Raw genomic sequence first — 19,177 nt, forward strand, 5'->3', positions numbered from 1 at the left:
ATTATTTTTCTCTTGTAAGCTTATTTTAAATGGCAAAATCGTAATTTCCGTAGGGTGGCAATTGACTAGTAGACCGTATGGTCGTCTCGTTGTCTCCCTGTCGGTATGGGAACTTGTGTAACTTTTGTACTGTGTATATTGCATATTTCAAACATGTACCTATGTTCCTGTTACTGACAAATAAAACATTGATTGATTGATTGATTGATTGATTTTTCAGATTTTGTTTTAGAAAAAAAAAATTCCGTTAGGACTTTCCTGCACTATTTCATGCGTGACACCAATTACATTAATTCAAGCTGTTATGCGAAGGAAGCTCATCTTCAGAAAAAAAAGACATGAAAGCCATCAAGAAGTCCAATAAAACTTGCATTGAATCATGTCATTCTGTTTTTTGTTTTGTTTGTAATCATCATAGCGAAGAAAAAACATGCCAAAAATAGAAGAGGTTTAGAAAGGTGAAAAGCAGGACAAAAATAGCTTGGTTGGGTGAAGTTGTATTCTGGCACACAATCACAGATTGGTTAGCTATTGTTTAATCTTGGTTGCTGGTTTGAACCTTTATCCTCGGTTTTCTCAATCTGAGGATGAAGATTCAAACCAACAGCATTGTTTTTTTTAATGTCAGTGGATCAACCCTTTTTATTTACTGCAGTTGTGGGCCTGCCTCTGCACACCTGTGTGTATGAATGTGTAGTTAGATTTATTGGGAGCTAGGCAGAGGTGGGCACCCGCTACTTTTAAAGTAGCGCGCTACCCGCTACCGCTACTTCAACCAAATAGCGCGCGCTACCGCTACCAATTTACAAAAGTAGCGCGCTACCGCTACTCGGGCCAAAGTAGCGCGCACTACCGCTACTTCTTCCGCTACTTTTGTCTAAAGTGACACTAGGAAACACTCAAGTCCCTAGTGACGCAAAAATGGCCTTGAAAACGAATGTTATCATTCGTTTACGCTGTCATTTTAACGTCGTTATAGAAAACACATTCTAAGGAAAATTTATTGTTATGTATGCATCTTTCAAAAACACGAGCATTTCCAAATGAGAGTCACTAAGTCCTGCCAGCTTTCGCTTAAGCACATCTTTTCCAACAGAGAAAGGTCTCTTCACCGCAGCACTGGAAGGAATGGGGGTGTTGTATTTAATGAACATAAGTTTTAACTTGGTATTCGAAAAGCTCAAGAACTTGCTCTTGTCCGAAAAAAAGGCGTCCATAATTGCTGCTTTCTTTTGCACCGACGTTTCACGGATGGCGCCAATACACCAAAAAATTCTTGCTCGGAGTCATGACTGGTGTTGGTGTCACTCTTCTCGGTATCCTGGCTTGATGTCTCCCGCAACAGTCGAGTTACATCTGTCTTAACTTTTTCTCGCAGTGCGTCAGCATCATCCGTGGAAACGTAGTGCAGAAATTGTAGCCACGACGTCTTGAAGGAGGGATGAAGACATGATGCCATAACACATTTTATGTCGTTGAAGCACTTTTTGAATCGTTTCTTCACCCCTTCAAGAACTTTCACTTTCAACTCCTCACAGGTCACAAGATCACTGATCTCGGTCAACTTCTTCGCGCAAATTGTGATGGTTGGAAGCAAGACTCCGTAATACGCCTTGCCCTTGGACTCGCCCTGGAGAATGTCTAAAGCCTGGCAGATAGGCTTCATCACACAGAGATGTTCGCCAAAAAAGTTGGTCACGTCAGCTAGAAAAGACCGAAACTTTGCAACCAAACCGATTATATAGCTGCTTGACCGCGCCAGTATTCCCAAAAAACTAGCATTTTTTTCATTTTAATTTAAAAAGTAGCGGGTAGCGGGAGTGCGACTGAAAAAAAGTAGCGCCGCTACCGCTACTTTGGAGAAAAAACAGCGCCGCTACTCCAGCTAAAAAGTAGCACCGCTACCGCTACTTTTACCAAAAAAGTAGCGCGCTACTGCCCACCTCTGGAGCTACGTTAGTGTAAGTCACAGCCCTGGTGAAAAAGTACCATGGCGTCATAGACAGAAATCGACCAAACAAATAGGGTGAAACCACTTTACCTTTGCTTTACTGTTTACGTACTTCCCCCCATGTGTCTTGATCGATTCCTGTCTATGACATCATGGTATTTTTTACCAAGCCGAGACTTGTACACCAGCTCTATTTGTTGTTATGGGGTGGTGTCTGACTAAATAATTGCTTATGGTCTTTTGCTGCTATTCTGATTGTGCCATAGTCATGCACCACTAAAAGGTGGAAACACGGAAATGCAATAAATTTCCTGGCATAAAATGACGCATTGTCGGCAAATGTGAAGAATTAAATCCGATGTACCTCCCGGTACTGTAGAAAAGGCAAAAATCCGGTTTGGGTCGATATTGTACAAATGTACAACACAGCAATAAAGTCATGTTGAAAAAAATTAAACATTGTTTTATGACTTTATAGATTTATATATTTAGGCCAGGGGTGGGAAAAGTTGTTCAAAGAAAGAGCCGCTCGCGGATAAACCATAAACACCAGCGAGCCGCAAAATCAGTTGACATAACATAACAGCAATAAAAACACAATGATTGTTTATCCATATGAGTTTTGTAGCCTACTTGACTCACTAATCTCTGAAAATTTGGACGATAAGCTGTTAATGCTGAGCGAATTAATTCTTCCAAGTGTTCATTTGTCAAGGTTGCACGATGCTTTGATTTTACAAAGTTATAAATTCTTGTAAAAATGAATAAGTAAGTTCTGGCACTACTTCTAAGCTTCAACTATTCGCTGCTTATAGGGTCATTCCATTATATTTCAGGTCATGAAAAAACCAATACTCTTGGAAATGTTTCATACTTTGGCAGTTAGTTCACAATCATTAACTGAGCACACCAAAAAAAAAATTTTTGAAATTGACCAAGTGGTTTAGAAGTTGTAGGGGTTTGAAATTCACCACTCGACCGGGGCATCGTGCCCCCCCAAAATTCAAATTTTGCTAATATCTCCTAATTTATAGCTAAAAAAACAACCAAAATATGTAGAATACCATTTTTGGGGGCAAGGAATCTGAATTTCCAGTCAAAATTGGTGAAAAGATATCATTTATAGATGAAAACAACGTTTCAAAAATTTTGGGGGGATAACTTTGGAGGGTGCTTTGGCCATGTAGCCATGACCAAACTCAAAATTTTTTTTCCTGAAATTATTTACCTGTTCATGTTATGTCTTTATGATGAGTTATTTTAGTTGTTCCATGTGTTTTTTGAGAGGGACTGCAGTTTAAAACTGATACTCAGTTTGGCAAAATTCCAATTTATTTGACATGAAGTTTTGGCATTTTTGAAACAGCAAATTGCAATGTCTGTCATCTGACAGTGATTTGTTTCAATCCATATGATCAAAAAAGTTAAAAGTATTATTAAATCCCATAGGTACAATGTTATAATATATTGTTTTACGTTATTTCTACGTACTTTGTTTCTGTACTGGTCCTTGTTCTACTGATTACTTCGTTGGCGTGTTTTGTCCTTCTGGCTGTTCTCTATTTTGTGTTGTTTGTTGTTGTGAGCTACCTGCCTTCATTTTTAGTATGTTTTAAGTTGGGGTGGCCACATTTTAAGTTGGTTAAAACTTTATCAATAAAGTCATCTTTAGTTTCATGACAATTATACTGTTTTACAATTATACAATTATACTGTTTGTTTAGAAATTATTGAGTGAGCATCAAGTTATAAAAAATACACCAAATTGCACATCAGTCTAGTTAAAAAAATTTTCAAGTTTGTTCAGTTCTGAGCTAAAAGTGTAACTTCTACCATTGGATGTAGAAGGTGGAGTTAGTTTCAAAAGTGCAGAAGTGGGTGGCATCCAGCATATATGGTCTTTTCCAAACCAAACTGTTTAACAACTCCTTTCCTGCTGAATAATAAAAACATCATAGCCAGGCAGTTTTCTACTTCAATGAAAAGTTAGTTCAGAAATGATAAGGGTGCATGTGCTGGTTTGTTAAGAAACGGTAGCAAAATCTTGATCAGACTAGCTGTGTGATATCAGCTGAATAATAAAACATTGGTAGTTTGACACATAAAACAATTCTTAAAGAAATGGACCATAATATGGCTGAACCCTGCATATATTGTGACAAAGCATCAGTTATGTTTCAATTATTTTCATTTTTTTGATATGTATGGGTTGATATTTTCTAAGTTGAATATTTTGGTTTATGCAAAACTTACATCAATCAAATTTTGTGAAAATATTATACTTAATTGCTTTGTTTGAAAAAGAAATTTTTTTTTGCGATCTTTTTCTCAACGCTCCGAAATATTCCCCCAAACTTAGCGTATCAAAAATAAATTAAGAAAAACTTTAAACCTAAATAACTAAATTATCATTTGAAATGTTCATCTTGGCATATAGCAGTGGCCGAGTGGTTAGCGCGTTGGGCTCGCCGTCGAGAGCCTGCATGTTCGACTCCAGCCACCCGCACTTGCTGTTGTTTCTCTGGGCAAGAAACTTTACGATAATTGCCTCTACCCAGTGATCGATTTCGAGTAATGGGTAGTACCAAATTTCAGTCATAAGTAGAGTAGACAACCGGAAACAGACATTGCAGTCGGCTGCAGCATGGGTCAGGTGTAAGTCGGAAGGCGTACACCGATGCATAGCGCTCAAGTCCGCTTTCCTGCATAAAGATAATAAAACAAACAAAAAACAAAACAATTGCAATTTAAATGAATTCCTTGGATCTTAAATTGGTAAAATGCATGTTTTCAGTGCGAAAATCGTTCAAGGTAAAGAATTATTGTCAAAAAATCAAGGCGTAAAATGAAAAAAATGGCTGTGCTCAGCTTCAAAAATCCTACTAGGGGCCGAAAATTCAAAGTGCTCTATCTCGGCCCCAATTAAGATACTTCAAAAAATTTTTTTGCTATTGTCATCATTTTTTAGTATGTATGTACAAAATATGTCAAAATACGCAAAATTTGTGACTAGTGGTTACAAAATTTGAAAAAATCTGATGATTATAAATGGAATGCCCCACTGTACAATGTTAAAAAGGCATTTAGAATTTGCAAAATTTTATAAAGAATTTTGACCACCAGTCCAGGCAAGGAACAATATGGAACAACAAAATTGGAGTGTGTTTATCAAAATATAAGTCCAACTTAACATCGCCCCCAAAAAAAATGTTTTTTTTTTCTTTGGCTACATGGGCAAATTTCTCCCCAAAATATATACCTCAAAAAATATTTATAATCAAATTACTCCAAAACTACATGTTTTTCTTATATTCTGTTTGCAAATTTGGATTCCTCATCCCCCAAAATGGTATTCTACATATTTTCATCAACTTCCTAGCTTCAGTATAACAGATATTGGGGCATTTTTACTCTTTGGAGCTGAAATACTGCCACCATGCGGTTAAAATTGAAAATAGTGTAACTTTAAAACCCCTTGACCAATTTAAAAAAAAAAATTTTTGTTGAGCTCAGTGGGTTGCCATCTCTCACATATGTCAAAATCAACCAAATCGGAGAGGGTGGGTGGCATTTCCTCTAATTTTGACCTGAAATATAATGGAATGACCCTATAGCAACTTTACTAAACTTCCAATTGTTGCTGACTGAACTCAAAATGAGCCAGGAGAAGCACAATGTTGCTTTTGCAAAGTCACAATTCCATTGTTTAACAATGACTACAGTAAAAGAGAGACTCTTTTTTGATCTTTGTGTTGTATTGGCCGCAAATTAGATTTTGAAGACAGTGTAGGCTAAGTCAGTGATTCTCAACCTTTTTTGGCCCATGAACCATATTTTAAAAAAAAATATCCGATGGACCACTTTGCTATGTTGACGCCTCGTGAACGCCACTAGTCGAAAGTGTATTGCAAATAGGTCAGAAAACTCAAGGGCGTGTTCAATCTTAGTGCTTAATAAAATAATACGTAATTAACTAATTAAGCAAACCCTCTTAATATGCACACTCAACCTTGAATACACATAATTTTAATTTCAAATTTTATTCTAACAAAACATCATGCACATATATTGCTTCAATAGAATGGCAATGTCTGGTAATGTCTCAGTTTGTCATGGTTTGAACAGTTCAATAGCCTACTCGTCAACTGGTAAAATAAGTTCAAAAACTGCTGAGATTATGCTTATCTAGCACTTCCAGAAAAATCGATCATAAATCACGAAGTAAACATAATTATTTCGTCACGCTGACATACAATCAAACAATATGCCAGGGGCGGATCTACCGCGTTGGCTTGATTGGTACAGGCCCACCCAGATTGACAGTGGGCCCACCCAAAATCAGATTCATGAAAAAAACTTATTAATGTTTAACACTAGAACAACCAAGTGGCACTGAGTTGTCTGTGGCATCACTATTTCACAGAATTTGTAAGAGATATTCGGTAACACTAAGTTTTTGTATGCTGGCCCGCCGTGGCATTATTTGTGAAGGCCCATCAAGATATTTCCGAGGGCCACCCTGAAATTACGTTCTGAATCCGCCACTGCAATATGCTACATAAGTTACTGTAGTAAATGATACAATTTTAAAGAATGTTTTATCAAGGATTTATAGAACTCTCTGTGGACCAACAGAAACTCCTGGTGTACCACCAGTAGTCCACCCAGACCACGTTGAGAATCACTGGGCTAAGTCACAAATTTTAATTTATACCAACCAATTTTTGCGCCCCTATCAATGTGGCACCCATGGCTCGAGCCATACCTGCGATACCCTAGGTACGCCACTGCTTGGTTGACAGTCCGAGATAATATATTTATAAAGTATAAGGGTCATTCCATGTCAAGTGATCCAGACCATGTAACCCACCCTCTCAGATTTTAATGAAAATTTACACACTGATAAAACTTTTCTTCCTGATTTCAAAAAACTAATTTTTTTTTAAATCGGTCAACTAAAACAAAAGTTACGGCCACTTAAAGTTGACTGCTTTTTGTGATCGCTGAAGCGTAAAATCCATTTCGCTTTCACAAGTTTAACTGTAGGAAGATATTTCTCAGCTCGTAAGAAATTGTACTGATTGATATTTTCAGGTATTGTAGGACATATACTTCTTAAGCCATATCACTCAAAACTAAAGCTCTTGACCATCACCTTTGACCTTTAACCTCATGTTTATGCGTAGTCCCAATTGTGCTCAATCATGCGGAACATAATTTTTGATCATAAATAACTCATGGTGCTCACTAGTTACAATCACATGCAATGCATCATTTTAAAGGTATTTTCAAGGAGAATTGATATCAGAAATAAAATTAATGGCTTATTGAGTATTTCACCTCACACAGTGAAAACAAAAGCTTGTGTCTGAAAATCACTACAAAATTGCAAGTGTGCTATGCCAAGTTCCCCTGATGATGTTTTGTATATTTATAATTTAAAATAGGCTCATTAAATATTTAATTGAAGAAGATTGTAGCAAACAATGCAAAACCACCCTCCAGGCCTCCACACCTCCAAGACACCCATTTGAATGCTCCAAGCTCCCAACTACCCTGGACACAACCACCCTATCAACAAATCCCACAAAAGCGACCAAGCTTGTGGCTGTGTGGGGGAGGCCATGGCTTGACCACTAAACAACTTGGAATGGCTCCTCCTTAATGACTTTGAGGGAGAGGAGCCAACAACAAGGTTGTGCCAAAACTTTATGTTTTTAAACTAATATGGGTCCTGCTACTTAATCATTTTAAGCCATAGATTCATCTGAGCAACAATGATAAATTCTAAATACCAGAACAACATTTTGTCACTTCGAGTACATACTCTTTCTTGACCTATTTTTCCACAACAAAACTAACACATCAAAAATACCATACAACAATACACTGAATAATAACATAAGAGTTCACAAATGGTTATCTAAGGGTTGGAATCGGGTAATTGGACATTAAAATAACAATTAAATATATATAAAGATTAAGAAATATAGAAAGAGACTCAGTCAGAACATCTAGCAATAATGCAGGCATTATACATGAAGACACATACTGCACATATGCATATAAGTTGCATGTGTGCATACATACACTACCTGCCATTGATGGTCCGCTATATACATACATATGATGTAACTGACTGGTTTGCTGAACTATACAGTATTTCGCTCTGATTATATCATTGAGCACTCTGAATCTACCGTATTGGCAATCATACCAGATATATATTACATAACATATATATACATCACGAAGTGAAACAGATCACATTATAGATTCATATTTTATTAAGTTCTCTACTGTTGGTTTCGCTCATAGGGGCTCATCAGAAGAAATGCTAAAAGAAGGAGAACTTAATTATATAATTGAATGAGTTTCGCTTTTAGCAGCATGATTGTTGCTTACTTCACAGTGTAGATTCAAACGATCTGTTATAGCCTGATGCTGCGGGTTCTTGTTGGCAATATCAAATTACACTAGCTTTCGGAACACAGTTCCCTAGTCATGTGCTATGACGAATGGTGTTGAAGTCAGTGAGTGGTTTTTTCTTTCTTTAAAGTGGCTCTTTGGTTTAGCTCACTGACTTCAAGACTCAAAGAACCACTCACTGTACTTTGGTTTTTTGTGGTATTTCAGTATATACGTGTATAAGCAAGATTCACCGCTGAACATATACAATTATATATATCATGGTGAATCTTGCCTCAACAAATACTGTATATGGAGTGCTCGATGACCAGAGTCAGAGCATAATATCACAAAGTGGATCCGATCACATTATAGATTCATATTTATATAATTAAGTTCTCCTTCTTTTAGCATTTCTTCTGATGAGCCCCTAAGGGCGAAACCAATAGTAGAAAACTTAATAAAATATGAATCTAAAAATGTGGTCTGTTTCACTTTGTGATGTATATATTATATATATCTGGTATGATTGCCAATACGGTAGATTCAGAGTGCTCAATGATATATTCAGAGCGAAATACTGTATAGTTCAGCAAACAAGTCAGTTACATCATATGTATGTATATAGCGGACCATCAATGGCAGGTAGTGTATGTATGCACACATGCAACTTATATGCATATGTGCAGTATGTGTCTTCATATATAATGCCTGCATTATTGCTAGATGTTCTGACTAAGTCTCTTTCCATATTTCTTAATCTTTATTATATATATTTAATTGTTATTTCGCTGTCCAATTACCCGATTCCAACCCTTAGATAACCATTTGTGAACTCTTATGTTATTATTCAGTGTATTGTTGTATGGTATTTTGATGTGTTAGTTTTGTTGTGGAAAAATAGGCCAAGAAAGAGTATGTACCCGAAGTGACAAAATGTTGTTCTGGAATTTAGAATTTATCATTGTTGCTCAAATGGATCTACTGGTATAGCTTAAAATGATTAAGTAGCAGGACCCATATTACTTTAAAAACATAAATTTTTGGCACAATCTTGTTGTTGGCTCCTCTCCCTCAAAGTCATTGAGGAGGAGCTATTCCAAGTTGTTTAATGGTCAAGTCATGGCCGCCCCCACACAGCCACAAGCTTGGTCGCTTTTGTGGGATTTGTGGGATATTTCTTAATCTTTATTATATTTAATTGTTATTTCAATGTCCAATTACCCGATTCCAACCCTTAGATAACCATTTGTGAACTCTTATGTTATTATTCAGTGTATTGTTGTATGGTATTTTTGATGTGTTAGTTTTGTTGTGGAAAAATAGGTTTGCATTCTTTGCTACAATCTTCTTCAATTAAATATTTAATGAGCCTATTTTAACTTATAAATATACAAAACATCATTAGGGGAACTTGGCATAGCACACTTGCAATTTTGTAGTGATTTTCAGACACAAGCTTTTGTTTTCACTTTGTGAGGTGAAATACTCAATAAGCCATTACTTTTATTTCTGATATCAATTCTCCTTGAAAATACCTTTAAAATGATGCATTGCATGTGATTGTAACTAGTGAGCACCATGAGTTATTTATGATCAAAAATTATGTTCTGCATGATTGAGCACAATTGGGGCTACGCATAAACATGAGGTTAAAGGTCAAAGGTGGTGGTCAAGAGCTTTAGTTTTGAGTGATATGGCTTAAGAAGTATATGTCCTACAATACCTGAAAATATCAATCAGTACAATTTCTTACGAGCTGAGAAATATCTTCCTACAGTTAAACTTGTGAAAGCGAAATGGATTTTACGCTTCAGCGATCACAAAAAGCAGTCAACTTTAAGTGGACGTAACTTTTGTTTTAGTTGACCGATTTAAAAAAAAATTAGTTTTTTGAAATCAGGAAGAAAAGTTTTATCAGTGTGTGAATTTTCATTAAAATCTGAGAGGGTGGGTTACAAAATCCCATTTTTCTGGATCACTTGACATGGAATGACCCATAATCGTAATTTTTTTGTAATATTACGATTCAATACAAGAGCCACAAATTTTATGTTGAAGAGCCGCATGCGGCTCGCGAGTCGCAGTTTGCCCACCGTTGATTTAGGCTATACTTTTGTATAGTTGTGAATCACAGACAGAACCAAGATTTCATTTCCGACTCAAAAAAAAAACGTATTTTCCTTCTTCGTATTTTCTGATAGATTTTTTTTGCCTTAATAAATCATCTTAAATTGCCTGTTGCTACTTAACCGACTTCATTGCTATACTGTGTGTTGTACTATGTATGGTAACCTACTGTAGATGCCAAGATCGGATTTCAGCCTTTTCTACTTTGGCATGAATTTTTTACTTTTGTCGACCATATACCAATTTAAACTGGAGAAATCTCTGCCTTTTTGTGGTGCCCGCCATAATCTACCTGTAACTTACAATGCATTGTTTTTACTTTTCATTTACTCTGCTTGTTTGTTTATATGTGGTGCTATTAAAATAAAATAACTTGACTAATAGCCGTTTTTATGCCAATGTAATTTTGACAAAAATTGCATTTCTCAATGTGGGTGTGGCAAGCTGAAGGCAATAGCGAGACATTTTCTTTGCTACTGCTTATATTAAATAATGAAATTTACAACAAAATTTTAGTTACACACTTCTGCTAGTTTTAATTCTCTGTATAAAGCTGTGCCAATTTGTACAAAAAAAAACAGGTTGAAACTAATGGTTTGCCGCAAAATGATTGTATGTGAAGGGAGGCGAAATAGGGTGCCGGTATGCTACAACTTCTCACACTATTAAATTTAAAAAAAAACTCTGAAGCATTATCATTCATACCAGGACAATGAAAATGTGAAACATATTTTTGTCTTTGTGCAGCACAATAAAAAAGACTGGTTTTTATTGTTGGCATTTGTACCAGTAGAACAAATTTCATAATAGTCAAATATTTATGATTAACACACAAAGTGCAAAATGGTTTTTACAGATTTTTGAAAATTTATGTCTTACTTCTTCCTATTGGTACGATTTCATACTTTAACCTTAAGATAAACAAGGAAGACCTGTTAGACAGAGATTGTGTATTTGCCTTTCAATATTGCAAGTCAAATACATACCATACATATTTAAGCAAGAAGTACAGTACAAACCTTGCAGTTTTAGGTGACCTTAACTGAACAGTGAACACTCACCATATCACAACATATAGTCTTCCTTAATTTATTTAAAGTTTTTTATTATTTTGATTATAAGTAATAAGCCATTAGCTTAAGTTAGACAAAGTCTGATATTATGAAGATGTTTGAAACACAGGTTATGGTAGGCTAAGATAGCTTGCTCATTACTATTGCCAAGTGTATTACTGGTATTTGTGAAGATTTTACTAGATTAGGAACAAAAAACATTTTTTTAATTGAAAATTGTAAGAGAAGATGTTATATACGCTTTCATGTGATGGCTTTGCATTGCCAATGTTCTAATTTTATTTTATTACCCTTTTACAATTTCTTTTATCAAAACCAGGTAGCTTACATCTTGTCTTACAACCACAAAAGTTTAATGGCTGCGCGTCCTCCCAGTGTGTTCAGAGGTAGGCCTCCTACCGGGTCTTCCACACGTCCTGCATCAGGTATGAGGGGACAACTTGGAACAGCCCGACCCGGAACAAGAAGCGGCCAAGCACCTGGCGGAAGTGTGTTTGGAAGTGGTATCAAGGTTGCTGATCGGTAAGAAAACTTGATTTTTCATTTCACTAGCCAGCATTTATGCTTGAAGAACAGTAATCTTCCTGAAATTGACTCTTGGTTCCATTCTGCACCATCAAAAGATTTTAAACTTTTTTATTAAATATAAATATATCTTTTGATGTTTTTAGTTTAGGTTAGTTAGAATTTAATCAATTTGTTTTACTTTTAATTTCACCACTATTTGAAGACACTTCATTCCAGTTATGTAAATACTGTTTCTGAATCTAGTATTACTTTGTTTAATATTTTTCATACACTTTTTTCATTTACGTATATTAAATTAGTTAGTGCAGTTTTTTTTTATAACAAATTGTGGTTTAGTTTAACCTTTTTTATAGTTAGTAAACTTGTCCTTTAGCCCAATGACTCAGCAAGGCTTGGGAGGAATGAAGACAGCAGTGAAGGGACAACGTCAAATTCAAGACCGTACCTATTGGGTTGGAGAAATCCGCAGCAAATGTACTGAGCTTTCATCAGAAATCCGAAAAGTTGAGAATGAAATTGTGCAGCACCAAGAAGAAAATAACACGTTTTTGATGTTTGAAAAAAGGGCTGAAACTCTAGCTGCTGAAATTGCTGAAATTCAGGTACCTTTCTAATTAAAAAAAAAAAACTATTTCTTTTCTTTCTATATATCGTCGGAAAAATAAACACTGTAAACAAGAAACTCAATGATCAATGTAAGTTTACAATGCATACTTTGATTTACACTGAACTATGGAAGAATTAATTTTTAAACTTATAAGATGTCATGTGATTTGTTTTCTTGTATTAAAATAAATCTTAGATTTATTGCATCTTTCGATGACATGACTTTTTAACCAAATAGTAAATTCAAAGTCACATCAAGAAAATTTTCTTAAGTGACATCCAATATGTTTAATCATAAAATGAAAAAAAGTCCAAGAACTTTCTGTTCACCCTGTAGTACTGATACAATAATTTTTGTTGAATTGTTAGCCATATCACTTTAAGTACATTTGGTGGTAACTTACTATTTTTATGAAGGGTGAGCTGCATGACTACAATATGATGATAGATCGGGTCAACATGAACCAAGACATCAGTGAGATGGTTGAGGATCTAAACGCTCTCAAAGTCCGCAATGATCGAGAGGATGAAAGTTTGGAGCGGATCTTCGTGCAAAAAGAATCCATAGAGAAGGAAATTTCGAAAATAGAGAAAGAAATGCTTCGTCAAAGGACACTCACAGAAAATCGTGTTCAAGATATGGGACCAGAGATGAAGGCTAAATACTCTAAGTTGAAAAAAAGTGGTTTGCAGGTATGCCTTTGATTGGTTTATAGATTTATATCTTTATTACCTACTTTACACCTGCTATTTCTTTTCACATTTTTAGCAATGTTTTGGTTAGTAAAAGATTAAAATATTGCACATTATGTAAATTTTATAAACTGCTCTACTACCAACGTATGTTCAGTCTGATAAATGTTTTATAAAGTACATTAAAACTATATATTTTTTGTGGAACAAAAAACTATTTCGTACTCATACATGAATATTGAATATAGAAGGAAACAAACAGGTTAGTTTGCTTGAGTTTTGGTTATTCAAGTTATAAAATTTACCAATTAATTTCTTTTATTTGGTTACTTATTTTTTAGACCATGGGAGAGCTAACCAAACTTCAAGACACGTTAGAAGAACTGAGCGTAAAGCAAAATGACCTGGAAATGGAAATGCAGAATGACGTCATGAAACAAGAAGCTATCAAGCTTCATGAAAAGCTAAACGAGGTACATTCCATCAAACTGAACGTCTACTATTTACGCTATCATTGTCTTTACAAGGACTTTCGAGAGTGACGACTCAACTATCCAATGCCGTACGATTGTGTGTGTGGGGAAGTGTAACCCGTCCAAAACATTGGAATCGGCATGGTTTGTCGTCCTTTTTTCAAACCTGAGGAACCCAGTACTTTAAATCGGACAATAATGGTTGTTTGCCACTGTTCTAGACCAAGACCCGTTGTTTGGTTTAAGATTTTGATTTCATTTGGTTTAAACTTTGTAAAATTTGCAATTTTTCTAACGTAGAGAAACCAGACGTCGTCGAGTGAAGATATCATAATCACTTTATATTTAAGTTATTTCAAAGAGGCTGCCCAAAGACTCCGAGGCGTAATCAATCATCCACTTACTTACCTCTGCCCAGGTTGAATAACTTGTGTAAACGGATTTGCTCATAGTTAAGCTGTCAAGAGAAGAAATCTTATTAATTGACATTGGTTATGGCATTCTGTAGTGTCACATTTCGTTTGTAAAACTGCATGTGTACGATTTACGAAAATCTATTCAAATTCTCGATTGTAACTATCATAGTAAACGAAATAGCAGAGAGAACTACAGTAGCCTACAACAAATTTGTAAAATCAAATTTTCTTCGAATACAATTAATTTTATGATAATATTTCAATTATTTTGTTGTAAAATTTATTTATAAAACCTTGAAATACAATTTATTGTTTTTGCTTATTCATTAAAGTGTAAAACCATTATTTCTGTTTTCTCTAACGAAATCCATCATCTCTGAACATGTTTAAATTTAAAATCATAAATGACCGTTATTGTATTCTAATAATTTTATTCTTGAAATCTTGAGTTATAAATTTACCAATATTACATGTTTACAAATTTATATTTCTTATTCTATTATATATTTTATATTATATTTCAATTTATATTTTATAAATATAAATTTACATATCTTTCACCAAATATTAATTCAGTAAAGTTAAAACCGCTGCTACTATTTGCCCTAACGAAATTTTTCATTCATTGTTTGTTGTGATGCTCGAACAGCTCACGGAGAAAGAGCAACAATTGACCGAGGAGGAGCAAAAGAGAGTGAGTCCGGAGCAGGAGCAGCAACAACTCTTGTCGAGTGTCAAGATGCACAACCAGGAGATTTCCACCATGGATCGACAGAACAAAGAGCTGGAGGATCAGATTCACAACATTCAGGAGGAAATCATCCAGATTGAGAACGATCTTGAAGACCAGCAGGTGCTCCTCGGTTGTAATTGTCGTAATAGCAAAAATGAAAGAACAGCTGTTTGTGTTCAGTGCATCAGGTATTTTTTGAAACTGCATGTCTCGTTAAAAGTGTCTTTCTTTACCCTAAGTAAGAGAACTTTTTTGCTAAAAATCTTTTCTAAATCGAATTTGTATCGGTGTTAGGTGTTAATGCGGTGGTAGTTAAATGTAGTGTGACTTTAGTGGCATTTTCTATTTGTCCTATAATGAGCTTTTAAAAACTTCTTTAATTTCTTATTGCAACATCGACCTTAATGCAGGGTTTAAGAAATGGCACATATCATTATGGTACCTTATTCTATACTGCATCCGTGTAACTTATATACTCATTAAGTACCGTAGTTAAAAAAGCATTGATGCGAGGATGTGCCACGTCAGAACAGAGACAAAGTTACAATACGCAGACATTTGTTAAATTTGACGTCAAAAGTAGCTTCTGAAACCATTTCTTATTTTTCAGAGCGACACTACAGACAAGTACCGGCAGCTTCAGAAACGGGAGCAGACTATTGACTCTTTTATGACCAACTTCGAATCTACTAAGGAGCAGGAGTTACAACAACAGACGCAGCTTGAGGAAAGTATCGTGGTGTTGTTGGAGCAAAGTGCAAAGACGCTACAGTACGGCGAAAACGTCCCTTCGGCCAAGAAAATGCAAGCTTTGAAGGTATTTACGCTTTGAGTTTAACACTGACCATTCAAAACACAACTTCTTCATCTCAAAACATGAATAAGATTCGAAATACGTTAGAAACTTTGCTGTGTGACTGTTGTTTTGTTTTTTTTTAATTACAAAATCTTTTGTATTACGGTAGTGTTATCGTTTGGCGGTTTTGTTTTTCGGAACATTTGCGGTTGGATTTGCATGGAATTGTTCTGCATTCGTAATTTTAGCTACTTTTTGATGAACATGCTGCAGCTTCGCATACTATCTAGACATGCACTTTCTTGTGGTTTGAGCGGTTGTACTCTACATTACATTCTTTCACCACTGTCTGTATTTGTCAGACTACATAAGCTGATGCCACCCAATCTCTTCTTCCACCATTCAAGACCCACAAGTTTACTGTACCATTTGATGGTCGAACAATAGACGTGCTGTAGTTTGATTACTTTGGCGTTATTTTTATGTAATTCAACATAGGGAATAGTGAACTTTTTCTTAATTAAGTTTTGCCGTGTAGGATGATCTCCAGTTCAAGGAAGGCGAACTACACAAAGCTGAGTCAACGTCTGCAAACCTTGTGGGTCAAAGTTCAAAGTTACAAGATGACTTGACGAAAGTTGAAGAGTTGGAAGAAAAAATGGAAGCTGAAAAAGAAGCTATGCTAAAAGACATAGAACGGATGGAGGATGAACTCACAACTTACAGGTTTGCTTGATACAAGGCTAATACTCCCCTCTAATTTGTAACTGTAATTTAAACTCAATATTTTGATGCTGGATTGTGTACTATAAACATGAGCTATTTAAATATCTCGTGACACCATTTTATTTGCATTAAAGTTACATTTTTTTTGTAGAAATATTGACGAATTAAAATTGAACGCTGAGAAGATAAAGAAAGAATTAAGAAAAGAGAAGGAAGCATTGGAAAAAAGCAAACTGGGCTACAAGGAGAGACAAGATAAAGTGGCGCAGCAGCACACATCATTGCGCAAAGCATTGGAGGAAAATGAAACACACGCCCAACTGGCAAACATGGAAAGAAAATGGCAGCACCTGGAACAAAACAACTTTGCAATGAAGGTTTGTTTAGCAGCTACTAGACTGGTCTTTTTAGACAAATACTGTCTACCTGGGTTCGGTATATTTTAAGTGACAAAACTAAAGGATATGTCGGGGCGTAGCTCAAGGGAACACGTTGATTGCTGACGACCTTGTTTTCTATTGTACCGATATTTTTGACTAAGCGTGTGGCCAAAGAAGGGCGTTTCTTACCAGAAGAGGTGATTTACCCTTTCGCTGTTACGCTTAAGCCCGAGAAGTTAATGGTAAAGTGTGACTGAAAACGCGTGTTTTTGTGTTGAGCGTGATTTGACATTGAACATCCAAATACGGTACTTATTCTCAGACAGCAAAATCCATGTGTAGATGTTGAATCCTTGTAAAAATAACGGATTTTACTGCTTGAGTTGTTTTTCATTGAATTAATTAAATGATGATTGATTTAAAGGAATACATTGCATCCAAGTCTGTGGATTGTGAATCGGTGAAAGGCAAAGTCGTGAAGAGCATCGCGGATACCAACAAACTCTTACAGGATTTGTACACGAAGTCATCTCTTCTCACTTGAAGAAAACTCACAATACTCATTATTTGGTTAAACTGCTCTCCGGCGTTGTTTAGCTTGGCTACGGAAGTGTGTTAACAGCTCGTTTCATTAGCAGCCTATTTTTATACAGCTATTTGGGGCGACGAATAGTGTACGGTAGTTTCTTATTTGAATTGTTCGTTTTTTCTGTGCGACCTTACCTTGCTCTTTTGTAAGCTGTATGAAAATGTTTGCAAGAAGTTAATGGAGTAATTCAAAACAAATAACGGAAAGATTCAAAACCATCAACAGAAAGATTCAAAACCATGACCTTTCATTGCTTGAAGGACATGTCTAAATAACTTCGTCGTTTATGAATTACGATTTCAAGTTTAGGTGGCGGCCTATCTATTTCTACAACTTGGCTTCGTGTAAATTTGCACTCTTGACTGTATTTGTTTTGATTGAACCCTTTAAAAGTGATTAATTTACACGCAATTGATACTGTCGGGGATGTGAGCAGAGGTATTTTGTTCTAATTCTTTAAATTAGCTGCTTCAAAAGATATGTTATATTTTTATACCACTGTTAAATTTGTTCCATTGAATGTATCTTAATATACGGCTTTTATAATAAAAGTAATTTGCGTTCTTCTGGTGACTATTTACTAGGTTACCTCCTGATGTTAAAGATGATAACTAGCTTTTGTATTTCCGACGTTTCGTCAGTCAGCACGACTGACTTTATCAAGGTGGCTAAAACAGGTTAACACAACCTGTTCAGCAACGATGGCACAACACAAAAACGTACTGATAAAATGAATAAAGTAAGCAGCAAGAATCAGAATTAAAACACGCAACAAGATACCTAGAGGTTAAACTGAATGCAGTGAATGCCTAAAACCAGTAGGCTGCTTTCCAACAGCGTAAATTTATCTATCTATTGGGCCACCGTCAAGAAACATTGAAAAGTCATCAGACAAGACAGAAACCAAGGGAATTGGCAATAACAATGATAGAGAAGACGCACTGAGAATGGAAAAGGTGAAGTTAAAGTTAAAGTAATTTTTTGTACACAGAGGGAAAATTCTGACCATCTTTCTGGTTGAGAGCATGTTGTGCTTTCTGGTTTATGTACCACTTTTCTGTAAATAATCTTTTTGTGTAATCCTTTTCAGTTTTAAGAATGGTAGCGTTGGTCCAAGTAATTTTATGGTCTGAATTTATAGAATGTTTGCAAAGAGCGGAATGCTCCGGACGTTGAAATTTAATAGCTCTTTGGTGCTCGTTGATTCTAGATTTAAGGTCACGTTTTGTCTGTCCAATGTAGATTAAATCACAGTCATGACACGGAACTTGGTAGATCAATCCAGAAACTTCACCTTCTTTCATGGGGTCTTTAGCCGAGGGAAGGTATTTACCTATTGTCAGATAGGGTTTCATCGCAACTTTGATTCCTATGCCATAAAGGATACGCTGAATTTTGTCGGTTACCCCCCTTATGTAAGGAAGACAAGTAAAAGATTTATAAGGAGGAAGCGAAGGTTTCGGTTTGGGTCGCTGTATGCAAGCAAGTTTTCGTGGAAATCCGTTGAGCATTAAAGTATTGTGAATGTTTTTCTTGTGGTGTGAACGTTCAGAATCATCCGTTATGTGAGTGTCCAGTCTGTTGTACAATGTTTTGGCCACTGTGAGTTTTTGATGCTTGGGGTGATGTGAGTTGAACTGCAGGTATCTGTCTGTATGTGTTGGTTTTTTGTGTA

General features: G+C 35.8%; 1 protein-coding gene across 1 annotated transcript; it reads left to right on the forward strand.

Annotated features, from left to right (window-relative positions):
* The first annotated feature begins 487 nt into the window (after positions 1 to 487).
* LOC145770552 (intraflagellar transport protein 74 homolog) lies at positions 488 to 18,066 on the forward strand. Its single transcript, XM_082582232.1, has 10 exons — positions 488 to 523; positions 11,882 to 12,084; positions 12,464 to 12,692; positions 13,114 to 13,389; positions 13,731 to 13,862; positions 14,928 to 15,131; positions 15,622 to 15,828; positions 16,346 to 16,533; positions 16,685 to 16,910; positions 17,338 to 18,066. The coding sequence occupies exons 2-10, from the start codon at positions 11,918 to 11,920 to the stop codon at positions 17,455 to 17,457; spliced, it is 1,749 nt and encodes a 582-aa protein (XP_082438358.1). The 5' UTR covers positions 488 to 523; positions 11,882 to 11,917; the 3' UTR covers positions 17,458 to 18,066.
* Positions 18,067 to 19,177: the final 1,111 nt, after the last annotated feature.

This window comes from Aplidium turbinatum, chromosome 5 (genome assembly GCF_918807975.1).
Source record: "Aplidium turbinatum chromosome 5, kaAplTurb1.1, whole genome shotgun sequence".
Taxonomy (NCBI): Eukaryota; Metazoa; Chordata; class Ascidiacea; order Aplousobranchia; family Polyclinidae; genus Aplidium; species Aplidium turbinatum.